The 21,673-nt window shown below is 42.5% G+C and overlaps 1 protein-coding gene across 2 annotated transcripts; it reads right to left on the minus strand.

The window, feature by feature from the left end:
* Positions 1–3,241: 3,241 nt before the first annotated feature.
* Positions 3,242–21,370, minus strand: LOC103296944 (polyunsaturated fatty acid lipoxygenase ALOX12-like). 2 transcript variants are annotated; one of them, XM_028128445.2, is made up of 14 exons: positions 21,236–21,370; positions 20,491–20,692; positions 18,743–18,824; positions 18,517–18,639; positions 18,320–18,423; positions 17,900–18,060; positions 17,206–17,349; positions 16,352–16,561; positions 13,719–13,805; positions 13,318–13,487; positions 12,707–12,828; positions 3,921–4,021; positions 3,622–3,792; positions 3,242–3,494 (listed from the first exon to the last, which is right to left on the minus strand). In XM_028128445.2, the coding sequence occupies exons 1-14, from the start codon at positions 21,368–21,370 to the stop codon at positions 3,315–3,317; spliced, it is 1,992 nt and encodes a 663-aa protein (XP_027984246.2). In that variant the 3' UTR covers positions 3,242–3,314. The 2 variants fall into 2 exon arrangements, with proteins under 2 accessions (XP_027984246.2, XP_008151797.2); XM_008153575.3 differs by having other exon boundaries at positions 13,318–13,479; positions 13,711–13,805.
* Positions 21,371–21,673: the final 303 nt, after the last annotated feature.

Consider the following 21,673-nt stretch of genomic DNA (forward strand, 5'->3'; position numbering starts at 1 on the left):
TTTCATATATTCCTATTTTTTTAGGTGCTTTATATGGGATGGATGCATAGTTATGAAAAAAGAATTTTTAGCATCTAGTTATAGAATTGTATTTTTTATTTTTTTCTGATTAAGGCAATAAATCATTTTGGCAGAGTGCTTGATATTGCCCCTCTGCAGGCCTCCATGGCTCCATAGTGCTTGCAGTAAGTTTGCTCTTCTTCCCAGTTTCTTTTGGCAGCAGTCGATTTAGGGAAGTGCAAGGCTCTGGAGTAGACTGTCCCTTTGCCTGGGTCAACAGGCTTCAAGTGAGTGCCTGAGAAATGAGACTACATCTTTCTTCCTCACATTCTAAAACCTCATCATCTTAAATCTACCTTTGTATCATTGAGATTAATATTTCCACACTCTGAATCCCTTTTTATAATCATTTGTTACAAGGAGTCCAATTTTCTGAACTCTAATCTCCAGGAGTTCCTGTCCGTCCCTTTCCATGATTCCCATCAATTCTCTTTCTCCAGTGTTGAAATTTTAACATTGTGTCCCCTGGCAGATTAATTGTTGTTATAGGCTAAATGTTAATGTTCACCTTTCCTCTCTCAATTCATATGTTGAAAACTTAATGTCCAATGTGATGAAATTATGAGTCAGTGCCTTTGGGAGATTCTTAGGTCCTGAGGGTAGAGTCTTCATGAATGGGATTAGTGCCTTTATAATAAGGCCTTAGAGAGCTTCCTTGTGCCTTTGCCATGCTGGAAGAGTGCCCTGACCTAACTATGCTAGCACCCTGATCTTCGACTTCCAGTCTCTAGAACTGTGAGAAATAAATTTGGTGGTTTATAAGCCTTACAGACCATGGTATTTTGTTATAGTAACCCCAGTAGACTGAGATAGGAAGTTTTTCTATATTTCTATTTTACTTAGATGCTTTATATGGGATGAATGCATAGTTTTAACAAATGAATTTTTAACATCTAGTTATAGAATTGTATACTTTGTTTTTATAACAAAATACCACAGTCCTTGTTCATCACTGACACTTCTTGATCATTTCCTCTTTCTCCTTCTTAAACATAACCAGTTCTGAATCTTTTCATCAATTTCTACCAACTACTATTTCACCATGTGGTAACTATCTACTTATTCTCAAATCAATTCCCTTCGCTCCTTGAAGATTTTATTTCTAGATCATGAACTCTATTCCTAATACTATTATCATCATTCCTGATGAGTAAAAAGAGTGTTGATATACACTGCCCCCTCTCTTTTTCTATAGATGAAATATCCCTATCATAAAATAGCCAACCTTCCATTTGTAAATTAGGTCCCCTTATCTCTCAAAGACATCACTAACTCTTCCTATGCAATTACTAATCTTTCTGTCTCTCTTAGATCATTCTCATCAACACTAAAGCATGCTGTTAATTTTCCTAATCTTAAATGTCCCTCTACTCACTTCAGTTCTCTTTCCAGTTACCACACTCTAACAATGAAGTCACACTTTTAAAAGATTAGGCATCTAACTTATAAAATTAGAAAAAGAACAAAAGAAAAATCCCAACAAGTATAGGGGGAAGAAATTGTGACTATAAAACCACAAACTAACACATTCGAAAACAAAGACACAGTTGAGAGAAACAAAAAAACCAAATATTGGTTCTTTTAGAATATCAGTATAACTGATGGCAAGATTGATCAAGAATAAAGGAAGTTAAAAACAGCCATAGTCGCAATGAAAAGGAACCATAGTAGCAGTTGCTGCAGATAATAAAAGAATATTGAAAAAATAAAATGACAATAAATTTAATAAAATGTAAAAAATCAGGGAAAAGGTAGAGCTAATATAACTTAAGAGGAAATAGAAAACTTGAATAGCCCTATAACTATTAAAGAATGTTAATATGTATTTTTAAATCTTCCCATGAAAAAAAGCCACCATACCTAGATAATGGCAACAGGTGAAATTCTATAAAACACTCTAGGAAAAGGTAATTCAAATCTTATTGTAAAACTAGAGGCCCGGTACACAAATTTGTGCACATGTGAAGTCTGGCCGCCCACCCCAATGGGGGCTGATCGGGGCTGGACCAGTGGGGTGAAGGGGATGCCGGAGATTGGCCCACTGGCCTTGTCCCCGATTGGGGTTGGGGGGCACAACCAGATGCAGGGCTGGTGGGGGGAGGCCACAGGAGTTTGCCCAGCCGGCTCCACCCCTGATTGGGGTAGGGGGGCCAATTGGGGATGGGGCCGGCTGTGGGGAGCAGCCACAGCAGGATGGGGGTCAATTGGCACCCTGATAGGGCCAATTGACTGCTTCAGTGCACATCATAGCGACTGGTTGTTCTGTTGTTCCGATCGCTTGGCTTTTATATATATAGATTTCCACAAATGACACTGAATGAGGAATTCTACCATACTTACTCTTTGGGGAAATGACAGCCTTCTTAACAACAACAACAAAAAAATGACAAGGATAGCTGAAGAGAAAATTAGAGCCCAATCTTATTTATGAACATAAATGTGAAGTATGTAAACAAAATAAGTAAATTCAATTCACAATGCTTATAGGTAACAGTGTATATTTTTCAAAAATTCAAAATTGGCTTAAGATTTTAAAAATTATGCAGATGCAAAGCAATTCTGATAAAAATCATAAGAAATGTTATTTTTGGAATTAGAAAAGCTTATCCTAATATTTTTATTGAAGGCTAGAAGCCCAAGGAAAGCAAAAGACTTGTAAAGAACAAATTAGATGAAAAGATCATCAAATGGTAGGCTACATTAAGTATAAAGCTGTAGTAGTTATGTGAATGTGGTATAATTACAGGACAGCTGAGAACTAGACTCATTCATAGATGCAAACTTGATTTATGTCAGCTTATAGAGTCATGGGAAGAATGGGCTTTTCAATAAAAAGTGCTGTGATAACTGATTATCCAGAGCAGAAAAAAGAAATTGAATTGACTTTTATCCAACTGTATTAAAATATTAGTTCTACCTATAAAACAAATATTTAAATCACTTATGTCAGTGATAATGTAATATCATTATGTAAGGACTTTATGACAAATGGAGAAGACAAAATTTCCAGGGGAAAGAAAATGTTATATGAGTAGACAGTTGATTTCTAAGGGAATTGGTTTCAAGGTAAAGATAATTATATTAGGGAAACTAGAAGTTAGGACAATGCCTCATACTAGTGAGATATTTAGGTAGGGAAATCAAAAGGAGAAAATAAAGCCATAGCAATTCAGACCCATGAAAACAATAAAAATCAGGGGAAATTGTTAAGCATGGTGGTAGCCTCAAGTATTTGAAGGGTGAACAATTTGGGCTCAGATAGCAACACTGCTCTCTATGAGGCTGGGCTTCAGGTATTCATAGGGAAGGTCTAGCTGCTTATTCCGGGCCACAATTTCCCTTTCCAGGTTGTCCAGATCAGCCTGAAACTGCCTTAAAACAGCCTTGGGCTCAGGACCTGAGAAATATTCTTCTTTGTGACGCCCCAGTGGTACCTGAAACAGTAAGAAAGGATCAGTCATCTTCTAGTTCTAAGAAAAAGGAACCCAAACTCCGGTCCCTCACCCTAAAGTCTCCTTGTCAGCCATCAGTCCCCTCAGAGTGCCAGAGGTCCCCTCTTACCAAGTCTGGTGTCGGCCGGCTCAGGAGCGATGGGAGAAACATTTGAACACTGGTCTGCCAGACATTAGGCAGTGAGCCCATCACTGTGTCCATTGTGACATCTTCCTTGGTGGTGGGTGGGGGCATCCGCATTGAGCACGGGGCATTAGGGACCCAGGCAAACCAGTCAAACTGGGGGAGGAAGAATCTGGAGTCACTCAGAAACTCTCATTCAGGACCCTATACTCAAGCTCTCTCCTTCAAGTGTCTCCTAGCCCAGAAGCTTTCTCTCAGAGACCCTGGCTTTCAGTTGTCCATACCTGGCCTGCATTGACTGCTGCATGCTGGGCAGTGCATCTGAAGATGCACATAGTAAGGAAATGGCAGAGCTGAGCTCGAGACTGGAAGGAGACAGGGAAACCTAGAGAAAAGAACAAAGCTTAGACACTGAAGTTCCAAAGGAGGTAAGGATACAAATGCTGATATCTTGGCATGTCTATATATTAGAACTAGTTAGTGTTCATTCATTCAAAAAGTCATGAACTAGTATGTACCAGACACTATATAGGCACGGGGAATATGCTGGTGGGCAAAACAGACTGTGGTGGTGAGGAATGATAATAAACAGAATAACTAAGAAAAATTTATACACAGTTTGTTAGATAGTGATAACTCCATAAGTAAGGCAGGAAAAGGATATATGAGGTGTAAAGGGGATAGTTAATAATTTAGTCAAGAGACCAGTCCTTGCTTTGCTGCTGACTAACTGCATTACCTTGGACTACCTGCTTAGGTTCTCTGAGCTGCTATTTAGTTTACTCTGAAAATAGAGATAATGATAGTTACCTTATAAAGGGATGGCCCATGGATATGGTCTATATAAACCCCCTCAGTCCATTGTAGGTATGTTATAAGTTTGAGAGTGGGTAGGGCTGAGAGGTTGGTTGGTCAAATATCCAGTGTTCAAAAAGCCGTTAAAAGTAACAGGAGAGAGGTAGACAATCAAAAATAAAATGGCACAAAAGAGTAACAGGCTCCACACAAAGGAGGATATCCATGTGGCTACTAAACCTAGGACAAGTTCCTCAGTTCTACCAGTCACTGGGAGAATACAACTTAAACTGAAATGTGAAACAACATATTCACAATGTGACCAAAGACCGATGCTAAGGCACATTATAATTAAATTGGCAAACACCAACGACAAAGTAAGAATCTTAAAAGCAGCCAGAAAGTTACATACAAAGAAACCCCAACCAGACTAGCAACTGATTTCTCAACAGAAACTCATCAGGCCAGAAGGGAATCGAATGAAATATACCAAGTCATGCAAATGAAGGGTCTGAATCCAAGAATACTGTACCCAGAAAGGATATCAATCATAATTGAAGGTGAAATCAGGAGCTTCACAGACAAAAAAGGACTAAGGGAATTTATCACCACCAAACCAGCAATGCAAGAAATGCTAAAGGGTCTGCTGTAAAAAAAAAAGAAATAGGAAGCAAAGAAGAAACACAGGGGTATAGAATAAAAATGGCGACAAATAAGTACCTATCAATAATAACTTTAAATGTAAATGTATTAAATGCCCCAACCAAAAGACATAGGGTAACGGATTGGATAAGAAAACAAGACCCATATATCTGCTGTCTACAAGAAACCCACCTCAGAAAAAAAGATGCACACAGACTGATGGTGAAGGGATAGAAAAAGGTTTTCCAGACGAATGAAAATGAAAAAAAAAAAAAGCTTGGGTAGCAATACTTATATCTGACAAATTAGATCTCAAAGTGAAGGACATAACAAGAGATAAGGAATGCCACTTCATAATACTAAAGGGAGCAATCCAACAAGAAGAAATAACTCTGGTAAACATATACGCACCCAATACAGGAGCACCCAAATACATAAAAAAACTCCTGGAGGATATCAAGGGAGAGATTAAGAGCAATACAATCATAGTAGGAGACTTCAATACCCCACTATCACCATTGGACAAATCCTCTAAACAAAAAAATCAGCAAAGAAACATCAATCCTAAATGACTCACTAGACCAGATGGAATTAATTGACATCTTCAGAACATTTCACCCCAAAGCCACAGAACATATATTCTTCTCAAGTGCACATGGGTTATTTTCAAAGATAGACCATATGGTGGGTCATAGGCAAAGTCTCTTCAAATTTAAGAAGATAGAAATCATATCAAGCATCTTCTCAGATCACAGTGGTATAAAACTGGAAATCAACTGTAATAAAAACAATCCAAAGAAATCAAACACATGGAGACTAAACAGAATGCTATTAAACAATGATTGGGTTACCAGAGAGATCAAGGAAGAAATAAAAAACATCATGGCAACAAATGATAATGAAAACACAACAATCCAAAATCTATGGGACACAGCAAAAGCAGTCTTGAGAGGGAAGTTCATAGCTCTACAAGCCTACTGCAAAAAACAAGAAACAATGGTAATAAATTACCTAACCCTACAACTCAAAGACTTAGAAAAAGAGCAACGAGAAAAGCCCAGTGTAAGCAGAAGGAAGGAAATAATAAAGATCAGGGCGGAGATAAATGACATAGAGACCAAAGAAACAATACAAAAGATCAACAAAGCCAAGAGCTGGTTCTTTGAAAGGATAAACAAGGTTGATGAACCTCTAGCAAGGCTCACCAAGAAGCAAAGAGAGGGGACACAAATAAACAAAATCAGAAATGAAAGAGGTGAAGAGATCCAAGATGGCGGCGTAGGTAAACATCTAAACTGCTGCTGTGCACAACAATTTCAAAACTACAAGTAAAAGACAAAACTTCTATCACCCAGAACCATGGGAAAGCTGGCTGAATGGAAGTTCTACAACTAGACGAAAAGAGAAAAGAGCATTCAGGGCACAAGCGCTGAAAAACTGAAGTACGGGGGCGCGCGTGCAATATGAGCTGGTGGCGGATCCAGGCTGGCAGCGGGCATTGCTTTCTTCAACCCGAAGAGAGACAAGCTCCTGATCACTCTGAAATCCAGTTTCTGGGGAGAAGCTGGACTGTCTGCCATCGGGTCAGAAAGTGAGGGTGGCTTGTGTGCAGAGCTGCGCGCAAGAATAATTGTTTGCTGTGCTGGGGCGCGAGACATGGGGACGCGGTCGGAGAGGCAGAGACGGCTCACTGCCAGCCATTGCTGTTTGCCACACCCTAGCCTAGTGACGCCCTGAGACTCAGCCCCGCACAATCTATAAACACACCCAAGCTCCAGGCAGTGGCTTTTGCCTATGAATGGCCTTCTCTATTGCAGTTTAACCTAGCAAACTTGCAACCCGGTGCAGACAGCTCCAAAGCCTCCAAGCTCCAAGCAAGGAGGAGAGGACTGTGGTTTTCACTGTAGCTCCTGCAGGGTGGCCTCAGACAGTAGCTGAACTGCACCCCATTGGAGATATAGAAGCCAGTGTACCTAGTGGTCAGTGTGAGACACCAGATTTCAACTCCTCACATCCATAAGTGACACATTCGGGAGGCGGACTCAGTGAACACTAAAGCCCCACTGAAACAAGGCCTGCACCATAAGCGTGTCTCCAGCACAGCAGTTCTTCCATTATAGAAACAGTGGGTCCTCACAGCCTATTGGCCTAGAGGTCAATTCCTCCCAGTGTACCAACAGCAATCAGGCTTAACTACACCAAGACTTTGCACTCAGCCCACAAACGGGTGTACCAAGAACGACCACCTCGGGTGATTGGGGAAGCTGAGCTACTGGCCCTTATAGGTCACCTACCACACAAAGCCACTCCATCAACACAGGGAGGCACCAAAATGCGGAGACACAGAAGCATGTCACGAATGGGAGAGATGGAGGAAAGTAAACTACTGGACGACACAGAGTTCAGAACCACATTTATAAGGTTACTCAAGAATCTTCTAAAAACCGCTGAGAAACTTGAAGAGGACCTTAATGATAATGCCAAAAAAAAAAATGGAAAAGGACCAGCCAGAAATTAAGCATACACTGTCTGAAATAAAGAATATACAGAAACTCAACTGTAGATCAACATACCCCAAGTGTCAAACCAAAGATCTGGAATATGAGGAAGCAAAAAACACCCAACCAGAGAGGCAGAAAGAAAGAAGAATCCAAAAGTGTGAGGATAGTGTAAGGAGCCTCTGGGACAGCTTTAAGCATACCAATATCCGGATATTTTGGGTGTCAGAAGAAGAGACAGAGCAGGATATTGAAGGCCAATTGGAAGAAATAATGACAGAAAACTTTCCCTACCTGGTGAAAGAAATAGACTTACAAATTCAGGAAGCACACAGAACCCCAAACAAGAGGAATCCAAAGAGGACCACATCAAGACACATCATAATCAAAATGCCAAGGGCAAAAGACAAAGAGAGAATCTTGAAAGCAGCAAGAGAAAAACAGTTAGTTACCTACAAGGGAGTACCCATACGACTGTCAGCTGATTTCTCAACAGTAACTATGCAGGCCAGACGGGAGTGGCAAGAAATATTCAAAGTGATGAACAGCAAGAACCTACAACCAAGATTACTCTACCCAGCAAAGCTATCATTCAGAATTGAAGGTCAGATAAAGAGCTTCATAGACAAGAAAAAGCTAAAGGAGTTCATTACCACCAAACCAGGATTACATGAAATGCTGAAGGGTATTCTTTAAGAATAGGAAGAAGAAGAAAAAGGTAAAGGTAAAAATTATTAACAACAAAAAGACATCAAATACATACCTACCAACAAGTGAATCTCAAAATCAAGTGAATAAAAAATCTGAAGAACAGAATGGACTGGTGAATATAATAGAATCAGGGACATAGAAAGGGAGTGGACTGACAATTCTCAGGGGGAAGAGGGTATGAAAGATGCAGGAAGAGACTGGACAAAAATCTTACACCTATGTATGATGACAGTGGCAGGGGGTAAGGGCATGGGGTGGGGTGAGGAATCAGGTGGAGGGGAGCTATGGGGGGGAAAAAAAGAGGAACACCTATAATAATCTGAACAATAAAGATTTATTATAAAGTAAAAATAAATATATATATATTTTAAAAAAAGAAATGAAAGAGGTGAAGTAACAACAGACCCCGCCAAAATACAAAGGATTATTAAAAAAATACTATGAACAACTCTATTCCAACAAACTGGACAACCTGGAGGAAATGGATGTATTCCTAGAAAAATATAACCTTCCAAAACTCAATCAGGAAGAATCTAAAAATCTCAATAGGCTGATAATTATGGAAGAAATTGAAGCGGTCATCAAAAAGCTTCCGAACAAAAGCCCAGGGCCAGATGGCTTCACAGGAGAGTTTTACCAAACATTCAAGGAAGGAACAAAACCTATCCTCCTCAGACTATTCCAAAAAATTCAAGAGGAAGGAACACTTCTAAGCTCTTTCTATGAAGCCAGCATCACTTTAATGCCAAAACCAGATAAAGACAATACAATGAAAGAGAATTACAGGCCAATATCACTCATGAACATAGATGTCAAAATCCTCAACAAAATTCTAGCAAATCGGATCTAGCAGTACATCAGAAAGATCATACACCATGACCAAGTAGGATTTATCCCAAGAATGCAAGGATGGTACAATATTGCAAATCAATAAATGTGATACATCACAGAAACAAATTGAGAGATAAAAATCACAGTCATATCAATTGATGCAGAAAAAGCATTTGACAAAATCCAACACCCTTTCTTGATAAAAACTCTCAACAAGGTGGGAATAGTAGGATCATACCTCAACATAATAAAATCTATATAAGATAAACCCACAGCCAACATCATATTCAATGGGCAAAAACTAAAACCATTTCCCCTAAGAACAGGAACAAGACAGGGACGCCCACTCTCCCCACTCCTGTTTGACATAGTACTGGAAGTATTAGCCATTGCAATTAGACAAGAAGAAGAAATAAAAGGCATCCAAATTAGAAAAGAAGAAGTAAAGCTGTCCTTACTGGCAGATGACATGATATTGTATATAAAAAACCCAAAACACTCCATCAAAAAACTAATAGGCTTAATAAATGAATTTGGCAATGTAGCAGGATACAAAATTAACGCCAAGAAATCTATGGCCTTTCTATACACCAATAGTGAACTTGCAGAAAGAGAGACTAAAAAAGCAATCCCATTTACCATCACACCAAAAAAATTAAGATACCTAGGAATAAACTTAACTAAGGAGGTAAAAAGACCTATAAGCGGAAAACTACAGGACACTGAAAAAAGAGATAGAGGAAGACGTAAACAGATGGAAGAACATACCATGTTCATGGATTGGTAGAATCAACATCATTAAAATGTCCATACTACCCAAAGCAATCTATAGATTCAATGCACTCTCCATTAAAATACCAATGGCATATTTCACTGACCTAGAAAGAACTCTCCAAAAATTCATCTAGAATTAAAAAAGACCCTGAATAGCCACAGCAATCCTGAGAAAGAAGAACAAAGTAGGAGGGATCTCAATACCAGGTTTCAAGCTGTATTACAAAGCCACTGTTCTCAAAACAGCATGGTACAGGCACAAGAACAGACATATAGATCAATGGATTAGAATAGAGAATCCAGATATCGACCCAAACCACTATGCTCAATTAATATTTGACAAAGGAGGCATGAACATACAATGGAGTCAAGACAGTGTCTTCAATAAATGGCGTTGGGAAAATTGGACAGATATATGCAAAAAAATGAAACTAGATCACCAACTTACACCACACATAAAAATAAACTCAAAATGGATACAAGATTTAAATATAAGATGGGAAACCATAAAAATACTAGAGAAATCCACAGGCAGCAAAATCTCAGACATATGCCAAAAGAACTTCTTCACTGATACTGCCCTGAGGGCAATGGAAGCTAAAGAGAAAATAAACAAATGGGACTACATCAAAATAAAAAGATTTGCACAGCAAAAGAATCCATCAATAAAACAATAAGAAAGCCCACTGTATGGGAGAACATATTTGCAAATGTTATCACTGATAAAGGTTTAATCTCCAACATCTATAGGCAGCTTATACAACTTAATAAAAGGAAGATAAATGATCCAATAAAAAAATGGGCAACAGACCTAAATACAATCTTTTCAAAAGAAGACAGAAGGAAGGCCAAGGGACACATGAAAACATGCTCAAAGTCACTAATTATCCGAGAGATGCAAATCAAAACGACAATGTGGTACCATCTCACACCTGTCAGAATGGCAATCATCAACAAATCAACAAACGACAAGTGCTGGTGAGGATGAGGAGAAAAAGGAACACTCGTGCACTGCTGGTGGGAATGCAGACTGGTGCAGCCACTGTGCAGAACAATATGGAGTTTCCTCAAAAAACTGAAAATGGAACTCCCATCTGACCCAGTAATCCCACTCCTAGGAATATATCCCAAGAAACTAGAAATACCGATCAGAAAGGATATATGCACCCCTATGTTCATAGCAGCACAATTTACAATAGCTAAGATTTGGAAACAGCCTAGGTGCCCGTCAGCAGATGACTGGATCAGAAAACTATGGTACATCTACACAGTGGAATACTTGCTGCCATAAAAAAGAAGGAATTCTTTCCATTTGCAGCAACCTGGATGGAATTGGAGAACATTATGCGAAGTGAAATAAGCCAGTCAATGAAAGAAAACTATCACATGATCTCACTCATTTATGGATAATAAAGAACATTATAATCTGATGAACAAAAAGATAGATACAGAGACAGTAAAGCATCAAGCAGACTGTCAAATTACAGTGGGAAGGTTAGGGAGAGGTGGGGGAGATAAGAGATCAACCGAAGGACTTGTATGCATGCATATAAGCATAACCAATGGATGCAAACTCTGGGGGGGTGAGGGCATGTATGGGAGTGGGGGGAGGCAATGGTAAGATATGTACACATATAATACCTTAATAAAAAAATGGAAAAAAAATCAAGGTGAGATTACAACAACAACAACAACAAAATAAAGAGCATGATGAGAGAATAATGGCACAACGAGAACCATGAAACCTGAGGGAGAACAGTGTGGGTGCAAGTGGTTAAAGCTCACAGTCAAATAAGTATTACAAGTGCTCTGATGTGGATATTTCATGGGGAGAAGCATGAAAGAGAGAATGAGAAGGGTCTTTTGGACCATGAGAGACAGAAGTGAGATATACTACAGAGATTTTGGTCCTGAAGGGCTGATGAAGTGCCATTGGATGAATGGGGAAGGTACAGCCCAAGATACTTTGGGTTAAGACTCCACTCCGTGGTAGGTGTGTGGTTTACTGATGTGTGCATTACCAGGGCCTGGTTATAGGTAATAGCTCTTAGCTGTTCGCTACAGTTATTGCATGGAAGGAATGGAAGGGATTCAAGGTATTGGTGTGAAGTGTGAAAGGGGAAGGATGATTAAAAACAATCCCGGCTGGCCTACCTGTACTAGAGAGAGGAGTATAAATCTGAGATGTGCTCAAAGGCTATTTTTTTTATTATAGATTGAAAAATGGGGCAGGGGACCTGAAGGTAGTTCAGCAGTGTGGAGGGCACTTTTATCTAAGAAAACTTGAGTTCCAAAGATCATGACACTGAGTTTGGATTTAAGTAAAAAATATATACAGTATTGAGACTAAATCTAGAAATGACCTTGCACTGTGGCAGGTGTGTGTGATGTCTGGATCCTCCCTGTGTGCTGGACAGTAGAAGGAAGGAGGAAAAGGGAGGGAAAGCTAGGATGGGCTGTCATGGGCTTTGGTGGGGATAATCTCCCCATTTCTATCCTTAAGTAAGAAAATAGACAATCATTAGGAGAGAGCCTGGCAGGGCCTGGGCAGATTCCTTACTGGCTGTAGTTCTGGCCTTATTAGTCCCCTTGGAAGGTTAAGGGCATCTATGAAAAAGCATGAAGGTCTCTGGGAAGGACAATCCTTGAGTTTCTAGAATTGTCCTGGGTCTTAGGAGATGGGAATGGGATTCAGATATTTTATGTATGGAGGAATGGGCGTGATGAGGGGTTAGGGTTATGTCTCCAGATGGGCAAGACTGAGATGGGGTTCTTTGCAGAGTGTCCAAGGAGTTCTCTTCTCTGGGGAGGGATCTTACCTCGGTCCTGGGCCTGGCACAGCCCCACCTCAGTGATCTCCCGACACCAGGCCTGCAGCTCAGGGTCCCCTCTCACGACGTCATCCCCGTGGTAGAAGAGGTGGACGATCCCCTCCACGTACCTGCCCAGAGGAGAAGGGAGCTGAGGTTCTCGAGAGTAGAAGGCTGTAGCCTCTGACTGCTACTCCTTTTCTGTGGCATCTATCCATCTGACTCTCACTGTATCTGGGGACAGATCTTACAAGACTTGCCTTTGGGACATCCCCTAGTTCTTTCTACACACTAGTTTAGAACGGAAGAAAATGTGGATCATTCATTTAAAAATTCCATATATATGGTTGATATCACTCTTCATAATAAAATCCCTGATTCTACCAAATCCCTTGGTTATACCCACCCACACAATTCTGCCTACTTACACTGGCTATTTCAATCTCCCCATTTTCAGACCCCATCCACTGTCTTCTTATTCTTTCTCATCATTCTCAGGATTGAGTCCTCTGTTTCTCCTGTCTGGACCTTCTTATTTCATGTTCCTTTTGTCCCGTGCTGACCTCAGTCCAAACCCCATTTTCATTATTCCTTTTTACTCAGCTCCCACTCTCACCCACCGAGCAATGATCTCCCAGAGTCGTAAAGCATCATGGGCATAGAGGGCACTTGGGATTCCCAGCAGGCCCCGGTCAGCCAGATCGTCAGGAGGACAGACAGAACGGTAGGTCAGCTGAGTCATGGCCCGACGGAGCACCTGCACATGCCCTCCTCCACCTGTGCTTCCTGCCTGTGCCAATAGATATGAGAGGTCTTGAGGGGAGAAACAGAGCTGGAGAACGTAGCATGGTATATAAAGTGGATAGATATGGCCTTCTCAGATTCAATGACATTGGCATAAAGGGACAAGGCTCCTGGATTTAAGGGTCAGGACATTCATACAAGGGGGCCTGGAATCTTGAAAGTGATAGGAGGTCATGCAGAGTTGGATGATTAGGTGGCCACTCCATTACCTTCTTACCTTATCAAATAAACCTCCATCTGAGATGAGTTGAACTCGTGCCCGGGTGTTGACGTCCAGCGTGTAGCGTGTGTGTGGGATCAGGAGCTGGATGGAGAAGGTTGAAGGGGGTGGTTTATGTACAACATGCTTGGGTCCTTCTTTATTAGGGAGTGGCACTCAGCATGGAGACTTTCTGTCCTCTTGATGCTTATCTACCTGCTAGTGCCTTTGCAGGCTGGTCTCATTCTTCTCTGATTTCTTATTCTCATGTTTTCCTATTGCCCTGTGAGTTGAGTTTTGGAGTCTGACTGATCAGGATTTTAATTTACACTTCACCACTAACTTTCATACTTGAACAAGATAATAAACCCTCTAAGCACCCATCTCTTTATCTCTTTACAGGGGATGACAATATGGTCTCATTACGGGTGCTGTGGTGATGCTTATGTGTATAATGTATGAGAGTGTTCAGCACATTGCCTAGCACATAGGTGTCCTTGAATAGTAGCTGTTATCATTACCTTCATTATTTTCACCTTGAGTATAGATGTTCTTTGAGAATCAGTCCTTTAACTTTTGATTTTTTAAAATAATTTTTCCTATCATACACATCCCTACAGTTTAAACTTGCCTTTCTATTAATTTTCAAAGCTGCTCCTCTAACCTCTAGTTGTTTTACTCACATTTTTTTTTAAATTTCAGGATTAGGGATTGTGTGGGTAGGGTACTTTCAGACAGAATTAAAGGAACCATATTGATTTATCTTCTTCATCAGCCAAGGGGCTGTTGTCAAACCTCCTCCCACCACCAATTAGGCACTGTTAATTTCTCCTGCTTTCCCTTGTCATTATAAAAAAGCCATCTGATCCTCACGTGCATTTGCTTTGTGTTAAACAATTTTGTTTTCATCATGAGATGGACGATTCATACATTATTATTATTTATGTGCGTTGGTGATGCTGCAGAGAAGAAAGGACCCAACTGATATCATTGGTATCAACACATCAAGGCAACTCACATTGGTCTGAAACTTCAGAAAGATTAAAAAAGATGCTGAGTTTCACAGAAAGCCCAAAGTCTACATCAAGAGTAGATCAGAAAACAAAGAGCTAATCATAATAGCAAGAACTACCAATTTTTGTAGCATCTAGCCTGTTTAATGCTGCTGTTCTGTTATTCCTCATTAACTCAATGATGCAGTTCCTATTACCCTCATTTAGAGATAAGAACACTGAGAACACATCTGGTAAGAACTGAGGCCAGGATTCAGATCCCAGCAGCCTGAATGCAGGGCTGGCACAGGTACATAGATGACATGGGCAGGCTTAGCCCTCCTGGGTGGCCCGCCATAGGAAGAAGTTGTTATGGTGAGAAGAGACACATGTAGATGGGGCTGTGAAAAGGGGATTTAGAAGACTAAAAGTGGGTTCAACCACTAAGATACACAGAAGATGGTGCTGCAAAAGCATTATAAAGTCAATCAAATCCAAGATCAATGAATTCTATTAGTGTTTACCATGTCTATGTTACTCTAGAACCCTAAGGGGTCATCATTTCCAATGGACAAGTTTGGGGATGAAGATGGGGTCTCCTGGAGGAAGCACAATTCAGATGTTCTACCTAGCATGTACTGACATATATTGCTACTACGTCAAACTCCATGTACCTAAAACTGAACATGTCATCTTTCACCTACAAACTGGATTTTTTTATTGCATTGTTTCTGACAATTGCTCCTATTCATAAGCCTGTATCATTTTTCCTCCTGTAACTATATGTGAAGTGTCATAAAGACTTCAAAAACATTTTTTTTGCAAGCACATGGCTATTTTTGCTGCCTTCTCACTAGCAATAGATTCTAAGCTCACTGTTTTATAAAATCACAATATTTCTAGATCAGTACAGGTGGGCTCTATCTACCAGGTGGGCTCCCAGTTATTGCAGAAGCTCAGGCCTCTGAGCGTTCTCTTCAATCTTGCACACAGGCATGCTGCATCTGCTATTTCCTCTCATCACAAGGTCTTGGCATTTTCCTTCCCATTTAGCTAACTACCATGCCATGCACCTCTCATCGGGCAGGATAAATAACGGATGGGGCTGCTCTTTTATTCATTTGGTCTTCTACTTAATTATTTCCAAGATGTAGTGGTGGAACATTCTCCATAAAAATATAGTGTTTATTGCATTCTCTCTTTACTTCAAAGTCCATTTCTAGATACTGTTTTTTTTTAAAAAAAAAAAATTATACTCCTACTCTACAATGGACTATGCTGGAGAATGTCAGAGCTGCCTTATAATAAATGCTGAATGTATACTAAGTGACTTGACTTAGTACAATAGATGGCATCTCTCTGTATTATTTTTAAAACTGCATGAAAATCTATGATAATCTCAAAATAAAGATAATTTAAACATTAGAAATAAAGCCACAAAGCTCGAGGTCCTGAAACAACCATCTCTTCTTCTCTAGTTACACATTCCTATAAAGATTTTTTTTTGTTATAATAAAATGGACACTTGCTCAATTAGAAGAAACATTGTTAACATGTTCCCAACCAGATGGTTTAGGCTTTTTAAGTCTGGGAGAATCGGTTTTTGTTTCCTTTCGCTGGGATGTGAGGGAGATGGGACATGGAGGGTAGACGATGTACCTTGAAGACTGGGTGCAGTCCTGGGAGGCACCTCATGGTGGCCACAGTGATGACCTCAGCCAGTAGGTGAGTGTTCAGAATGTGATACTGGAGCTCATGTAGATGGAAATCTGAACTTCGGACCCAGATCTTTGCCAGAAGCCAGGCAAGTGGAGGATCTGAGGGCAGGAACAGTGATGGGGTAGGGTTGCTGGGATTGGGAGGCTCGATCTGCAATGAAGATAAATTAAGCATTCATTAACCTTATCACAGGTTAGATGCCATGCTTAGTATTCTGGGGGAAACACTGGTCACTAAGATCGTTATCTCCCAGAGGGTTATAATCTAGTAGGAGGAATGAGGACCATTCCACTCATCCTTACACTAGCTGTGGGGAAGCATGAGTGACTTACTGGCCAGTTTCAAAGCCAGAGGAATTGGAAAGAGGTGTCCAGTATGACAGAGAAATCTGATGAGGGTGTAAGTTAGGATGGTAGAATAGGAAGTAGAAGCTGGACGTGTGAAATACCTGACAGTTCTCATCAATTGATTGAAGAGAACAGTAAAAATGAAAACATATTAAAACCAAGGGAATAAAGACATCTAAGAAACAAGGAATATTCCACAGATTCTAAGGTCAGAAAAAGATTGAGTAGCCTTAGGGTGAGAACCAACAGAGACAATTATGAGTATTAAAAAGGCAATTCTGGGTGAGTATTGGGCAGGTTGGAAGGTTGAAAAGAGACTGGAGATGAGGACAGGTCTCATTGACTGAGGCAGGGGTAGGTGACAAGAGTCAGTTGTCTTTGTCCCTTGGCAGAAGTTGGGGATGAACACAGAGCAGTGTTGGGAGGAGGGTCCCATTATCACCTCACCTGGATGACCATGGGCAGCAGCTTCCCACTGGGCTCCATCTTCAGCATGACAAGGGGAGCAGCCAGGTACTGCTTCTCTCCTTGGATCACATTGGCTGGAATTCCATCCAGTAGGATGAAGTCAGCCTCAAACAGGGAACCGTTCTGAGGAACAGAGGACCATATCCATGGTTAGTTGAAAGCATATCTCCACAGGGCCAAGGCAAAGGGGCAGAAATGTAAAGACATTCACTCTCTTTTCTTGCCATTATCCTACATCAGTACCAGAGTCCTAGTGGCAGAAGTGAAGGAAGCACCAGAGCATCAGGTTCAAGTTCTCTCATTTTACAGGGAGGGCTAAGACCCCATGAAAGGAATCTTCCCTAGAGACATGTGGCTTACTGGTGTCAGAGGTAGTTTTAGAAGTGGGTATGCCAGTTGATTGTGTACCACAGGTATGCCGACTCTTCCCTTAAGTTGCCCAAGTTCCTTTCCCTAATATCTCCTAATGGTCTGCTTTATTGGCTGTATCAATCCTTGATGCTTTCCCCTACATACTTTATCTCCTATAGGATTTCTTCTAGCAGAGGACTCTGTATCCAAGGACAGTGGCTCATCACAGCCTCCCTTCCCTGACTCACCTTTGGTCCCTCCCCTTCACCACTTGACTCCTCACACAGACAAGAAGAGAACAATAAAGGGCTGGAGGGTGTACCTGTAGTTCTTTTTCCAACTGGGCCTGAAGGTCCCCCATCCCTGAGGGCATTACCAGCCGGGAGGGCAGAGAGGTGGAGCGTCTCAACAGCATGGGATTGGCACCACTGAGGAACTGGTAGCCAAAAAGCTCATCATCCTGCCAGCACTTCTGAACCTTCTCTGAGGGGTCAGAGTGGAAGTTAGGAGGAGGATATTCACCACAACTCAATTTCTCTCTTCCCCAGACTCTAACCCAGGGATTTAGTTACATGGCTCCTCCATACCCAGCCCACATATTTTCATGCCTGAGACATGTGTGAGATCCCCACGCATAAGTTTTGTTTTTTTGTTTTTGGCAAGCAATTTTAGGGACTATGGAGTATGACAGCTCATTAACAGGGCCATCAAGGTGTTATGGAGACCTGGGGAAACCACTGACCAGCCAGAGCTGTCTTTTGTCCCCAGAATAATGCATCAAAATCTTCTAGGCTGTTCCAGGATCTCAAGAAGGCATAAACATGTTTAAGGGCAATATCCATAATCCTAGAACAGACATCAAGGATGAAACCATCAATTTACCAAATCCTACCTGTTTCTGGATCCACCAGCCCCACTTCACTCTGACCATTTCCTCACCCTGTAATCATTGTCCATTCATAGTCCAGCCTCTTCTTCTCGTGGAATCTTGTATTTGCTGGTAGATCATCTATACTGTCTGCAGCTATTGTCAGGGGTAACCCTTCTCTCCAGGTGGCCCAGCTAGCAGTTGGGGAGAAAGGTTAATGGAGGGGGTAGAAGTCAGTGATGGAGGAAGTTGTCAGGGAAGGGGTTACAATTGGGAGGCTTGTAATAGGGTGGTCACCAGTAGATTTGCTGTCTTTCCTCCAGTTCCTGTTCTCGGTGCTTCTGGAACACATCCCAAGTATTGTTTCCTGCCAGGCGGGCTGGGGAGACATTAAGGCAGTTGACTTCAATGCTTTCTGCAATCTCATGCTATGCCCTGGCTTCTTCTAATCTCCTGTTTCTTAGGTGCATGGCATCATACGCTTTTGCCATTTTTTTTTTCTGGCTCTGTCTCCCTACTTACTAGTAATTTACTAATCATTCATCTTCACCCACTCCCTTTTCTTCATTTTACCAATCTTCGTTCTCATATTTGTCCTGAGAGGAAAATCCCATTTTTTGACACCCTAATGTAACACTTAACTCTAATTTATCTATCTATCTATCTATCTATCTATCTATCATCTATCTTCTTCATTATCTATGAATTTCATTCTTAATCAGCTGATATGTCAACAATCTATCTTATATTATCAAACATTCCTTTGTTAATTTCCCCCATTCTGGTCCTTCCTTGTCCACACCTTAAGCTGTTCTCCAAAATGACATATTTCAAGTTAGGTACACTTAACATCCTCTGACATCAACCTACTTCCACTCTCACCTGTTCCCTGGGATAAGGTATTCTATGTGTGCCAAACCAAGCAGTGGATCCGTGTTGCTGCATTTACCTGGCTTCACCTCACCTATCCTCGACTTCACATAGTTTATAGTTGGTAACCTGGCTTAATCCCGCCTCATCGGTACCTATACTGACTTGTGCCTCAAAGACATTTTAGTTCAGGTTTCCATTCTTACCTGTCATTTCCCTCAATTGTGTCTCATACTTATTTCCTAAGGTGACAGATTCTGTTTGCTGTCCTCATTCATCCGCACCCCATCAGTGTGCTCCCTGCCCTCACAGATGTCTTCCATGTTTTCACAGCCAAACCAGCTCTTCATGTCTTATTGTTTGTTGCTCCCCTTCCCTGCCTCCTCTTGGGGATCACATGTGTTAGCTGTAGGGAGCGGTTATAGGGTTAAGCCTCGGACTGACCTGCTGTCAAAGTCGCAAACAAGTCCCAGCTTAGAGGGCACAGTCCTCTAAGCATAAAGCTTGATCTTGTGACTGCTCCCTAGATCTTTCCTGGGTAGCTAACGGCTGTGGGAGGGGCAGCAAGTGCTGCCAAAACAAGTGAAACTCACAAGAACATTGTAGATTACCTTGTTTACCCCTGACTATAAATAAAGCCTCAGCTTTGCAGTCTGGGTCTGTTCTGTGGCCTCAGCCAGGCACAGAAGATCCACCTAGACCCAGCTTATTCTCTTTATCTTTATTCTTCATCCCTCACCAGCCCTCCCTCAGGCTTGCCGAACCCTTCCTCACGGCGTGGCACAGTTAGCCTTACCTGTCCCTGCCCTAACTTGTTCACAGTCACATGGAGATCTCCTTTCCCCTTTACTTTGGCTCTTCTGTTTCCCAGCATGGCTGCACCTCCCATTCTCTGTGATCACCTTTTTGAGAGGTGGGATCTACACATCACTCATTTCCCTGTCCAGTCCCATTTCCAGTTCTTTTCATTCTGTGTATGAAATTCCACCAGAGTTTTCTTTCTAGGCTCTCATTTCCCCCAACCACACATTCCACCCTTTCCTGTCTTGTCCATCTTTAGCCTGCTGAGCATGTACTTTTCAACCCCTCTAGGACCTTCCTCAGTGCTATCCCCTGCTCCAGTACCTCCAGTAGTCCTTAGTTCGTGCACCCACTTCCCTGAGGCGGCCCCTCACCGGTGCCCTCGGGCAGGGTCAGCAGGTCCTCGCCCTGCACCCAGCTGTAGCAGGGGAAGGCGGCCTCCTGGAAGGCTCCTGGGCCCTGCACGGTGATGCGGTCGCAGAACCAGGCATCGTCCACCAGGGAGTGGTGTTTGCGCAACTTCACGAACTGCAGTGGCCCCAAGTCCTGGGGAACGTCCTGCTCAAACTCCTCCACCTGTGGGGACCAGTGAGACTTAGTAGTGGGGACCCGGGAGAGGACTTTTAACTGAGGGTGCGGGTCCTTTGTGGAATCCGGGGACAAGGCCTTCAGGGACAGCATTGCCTCCTCCCAACACCTGTGCTGACTGTGGGTCTCAGACGCCCCATTGCACCAAGAGGAGGATGGACGCGGGCAAGGCCTGTGGTATCTTGAACACTGAGCATCATACACCCATGCACTAAATGAGCTCGCACCGCGCCCAAGCCTGTGCTCTTAGAGGACCCTCCCCCTTTGAACACAGATCCCATAATGACACTGGCCTGGGGTCACTTGGGAAAGGAGTTGAGGCTGAGTGGAGGGGGAAGGGAGAAAGGGATTGAGCCCCTAATGGGCCCTGGCTCTGACCCTCTCACCTATAAAGGCGCAGTTATTCCTTCTCACTGGAAGTCCCAGCCAGCATGGATGCTCCCTCACTGGCTCCCAGCTTCCTGTGTCCCGCCTGCCCTATGAGGCAAGCCCAGTCCCACCAGGTTCTGAGTCCCCACCTCCCCCACCCACCTGGCCCCGCGCTGGCCTCAGCTGCAGCTCCAGCTCTGCCTCCCCGCGCTCCCCCACCAGCCACAGCTGCACGCGGTTGAAAGACCCAGAGAAGAGCCAGGCCCCGGTGGCCACGTGGATGCGGTAGCGGCCCATGGCAGCAGGTGGGCTCTCCTGGGTGGCAGAGGTTCTGTTACTGGTTCCAAAGGTTCCGCGGCCAGACTGGGTCCTGCTGCCTCAGCACAAGTCCAGGGCTTAATAAAGCAGGACTGGGTGTGCCAGCCCACTACAGGATTGGGCCCCACCCCAGACAAACCTGAACCTGGGATTAGCCCAGAGGGCGGGGGAAAGCGGCTGCTCCTCTCAGCAAAGTGCTGAGAATGGGGCTTAGAGGAAGATGAGGGGCTGAGCCTGGGTGCAGGAAGAGATGGAGAGGGGAAGGGAAATTCCACCAGAGTT

The sequence above is a fragment of the Eptesicus fuscus genome, chromosome 20 (genome assembly GCF_027574615.1).
Source record: "Eptesicus fuscus isolate TK198812 chromosome 20, DD_ASM_mEF_20220401, whole genome shotgun sequence".
NCBI classification, from domain to species: Eukaryota; Metazoa; Chordata; class Mammalia; order Chiroptera; family Vespertilionidae; genus Eptesicus; species Eptesicus fuscus.

What these genes read in the sequence shown, in the direction of transcription:
- LOC103296944 (XM_028128445.2), bottom strand. Translation starts at nt 21,370, where the DNA reads ATGGGCCGCTACCGCATCCACGTGGCCACCGGGGCCTGGCTCTTCTCT. An exon ending in CAGCAGTCAATGCAGGCCAG is followed by an intron (nt 3,793 to 3,920) that starts GTATGGACAACT and finishes TTCCTCCCCCAG; the next exon opens with TTTGACTGGTTTGCCTGGGT. An exon ending in GCCGGCCGACACCAGACTTG is followed by an intron (nt 3,495 to 3,621) that starts GTAAGAGGGGAC and finishes TTACTGTTTCAG; the next exon opens with GTACCACTGGGGCGTCACAA.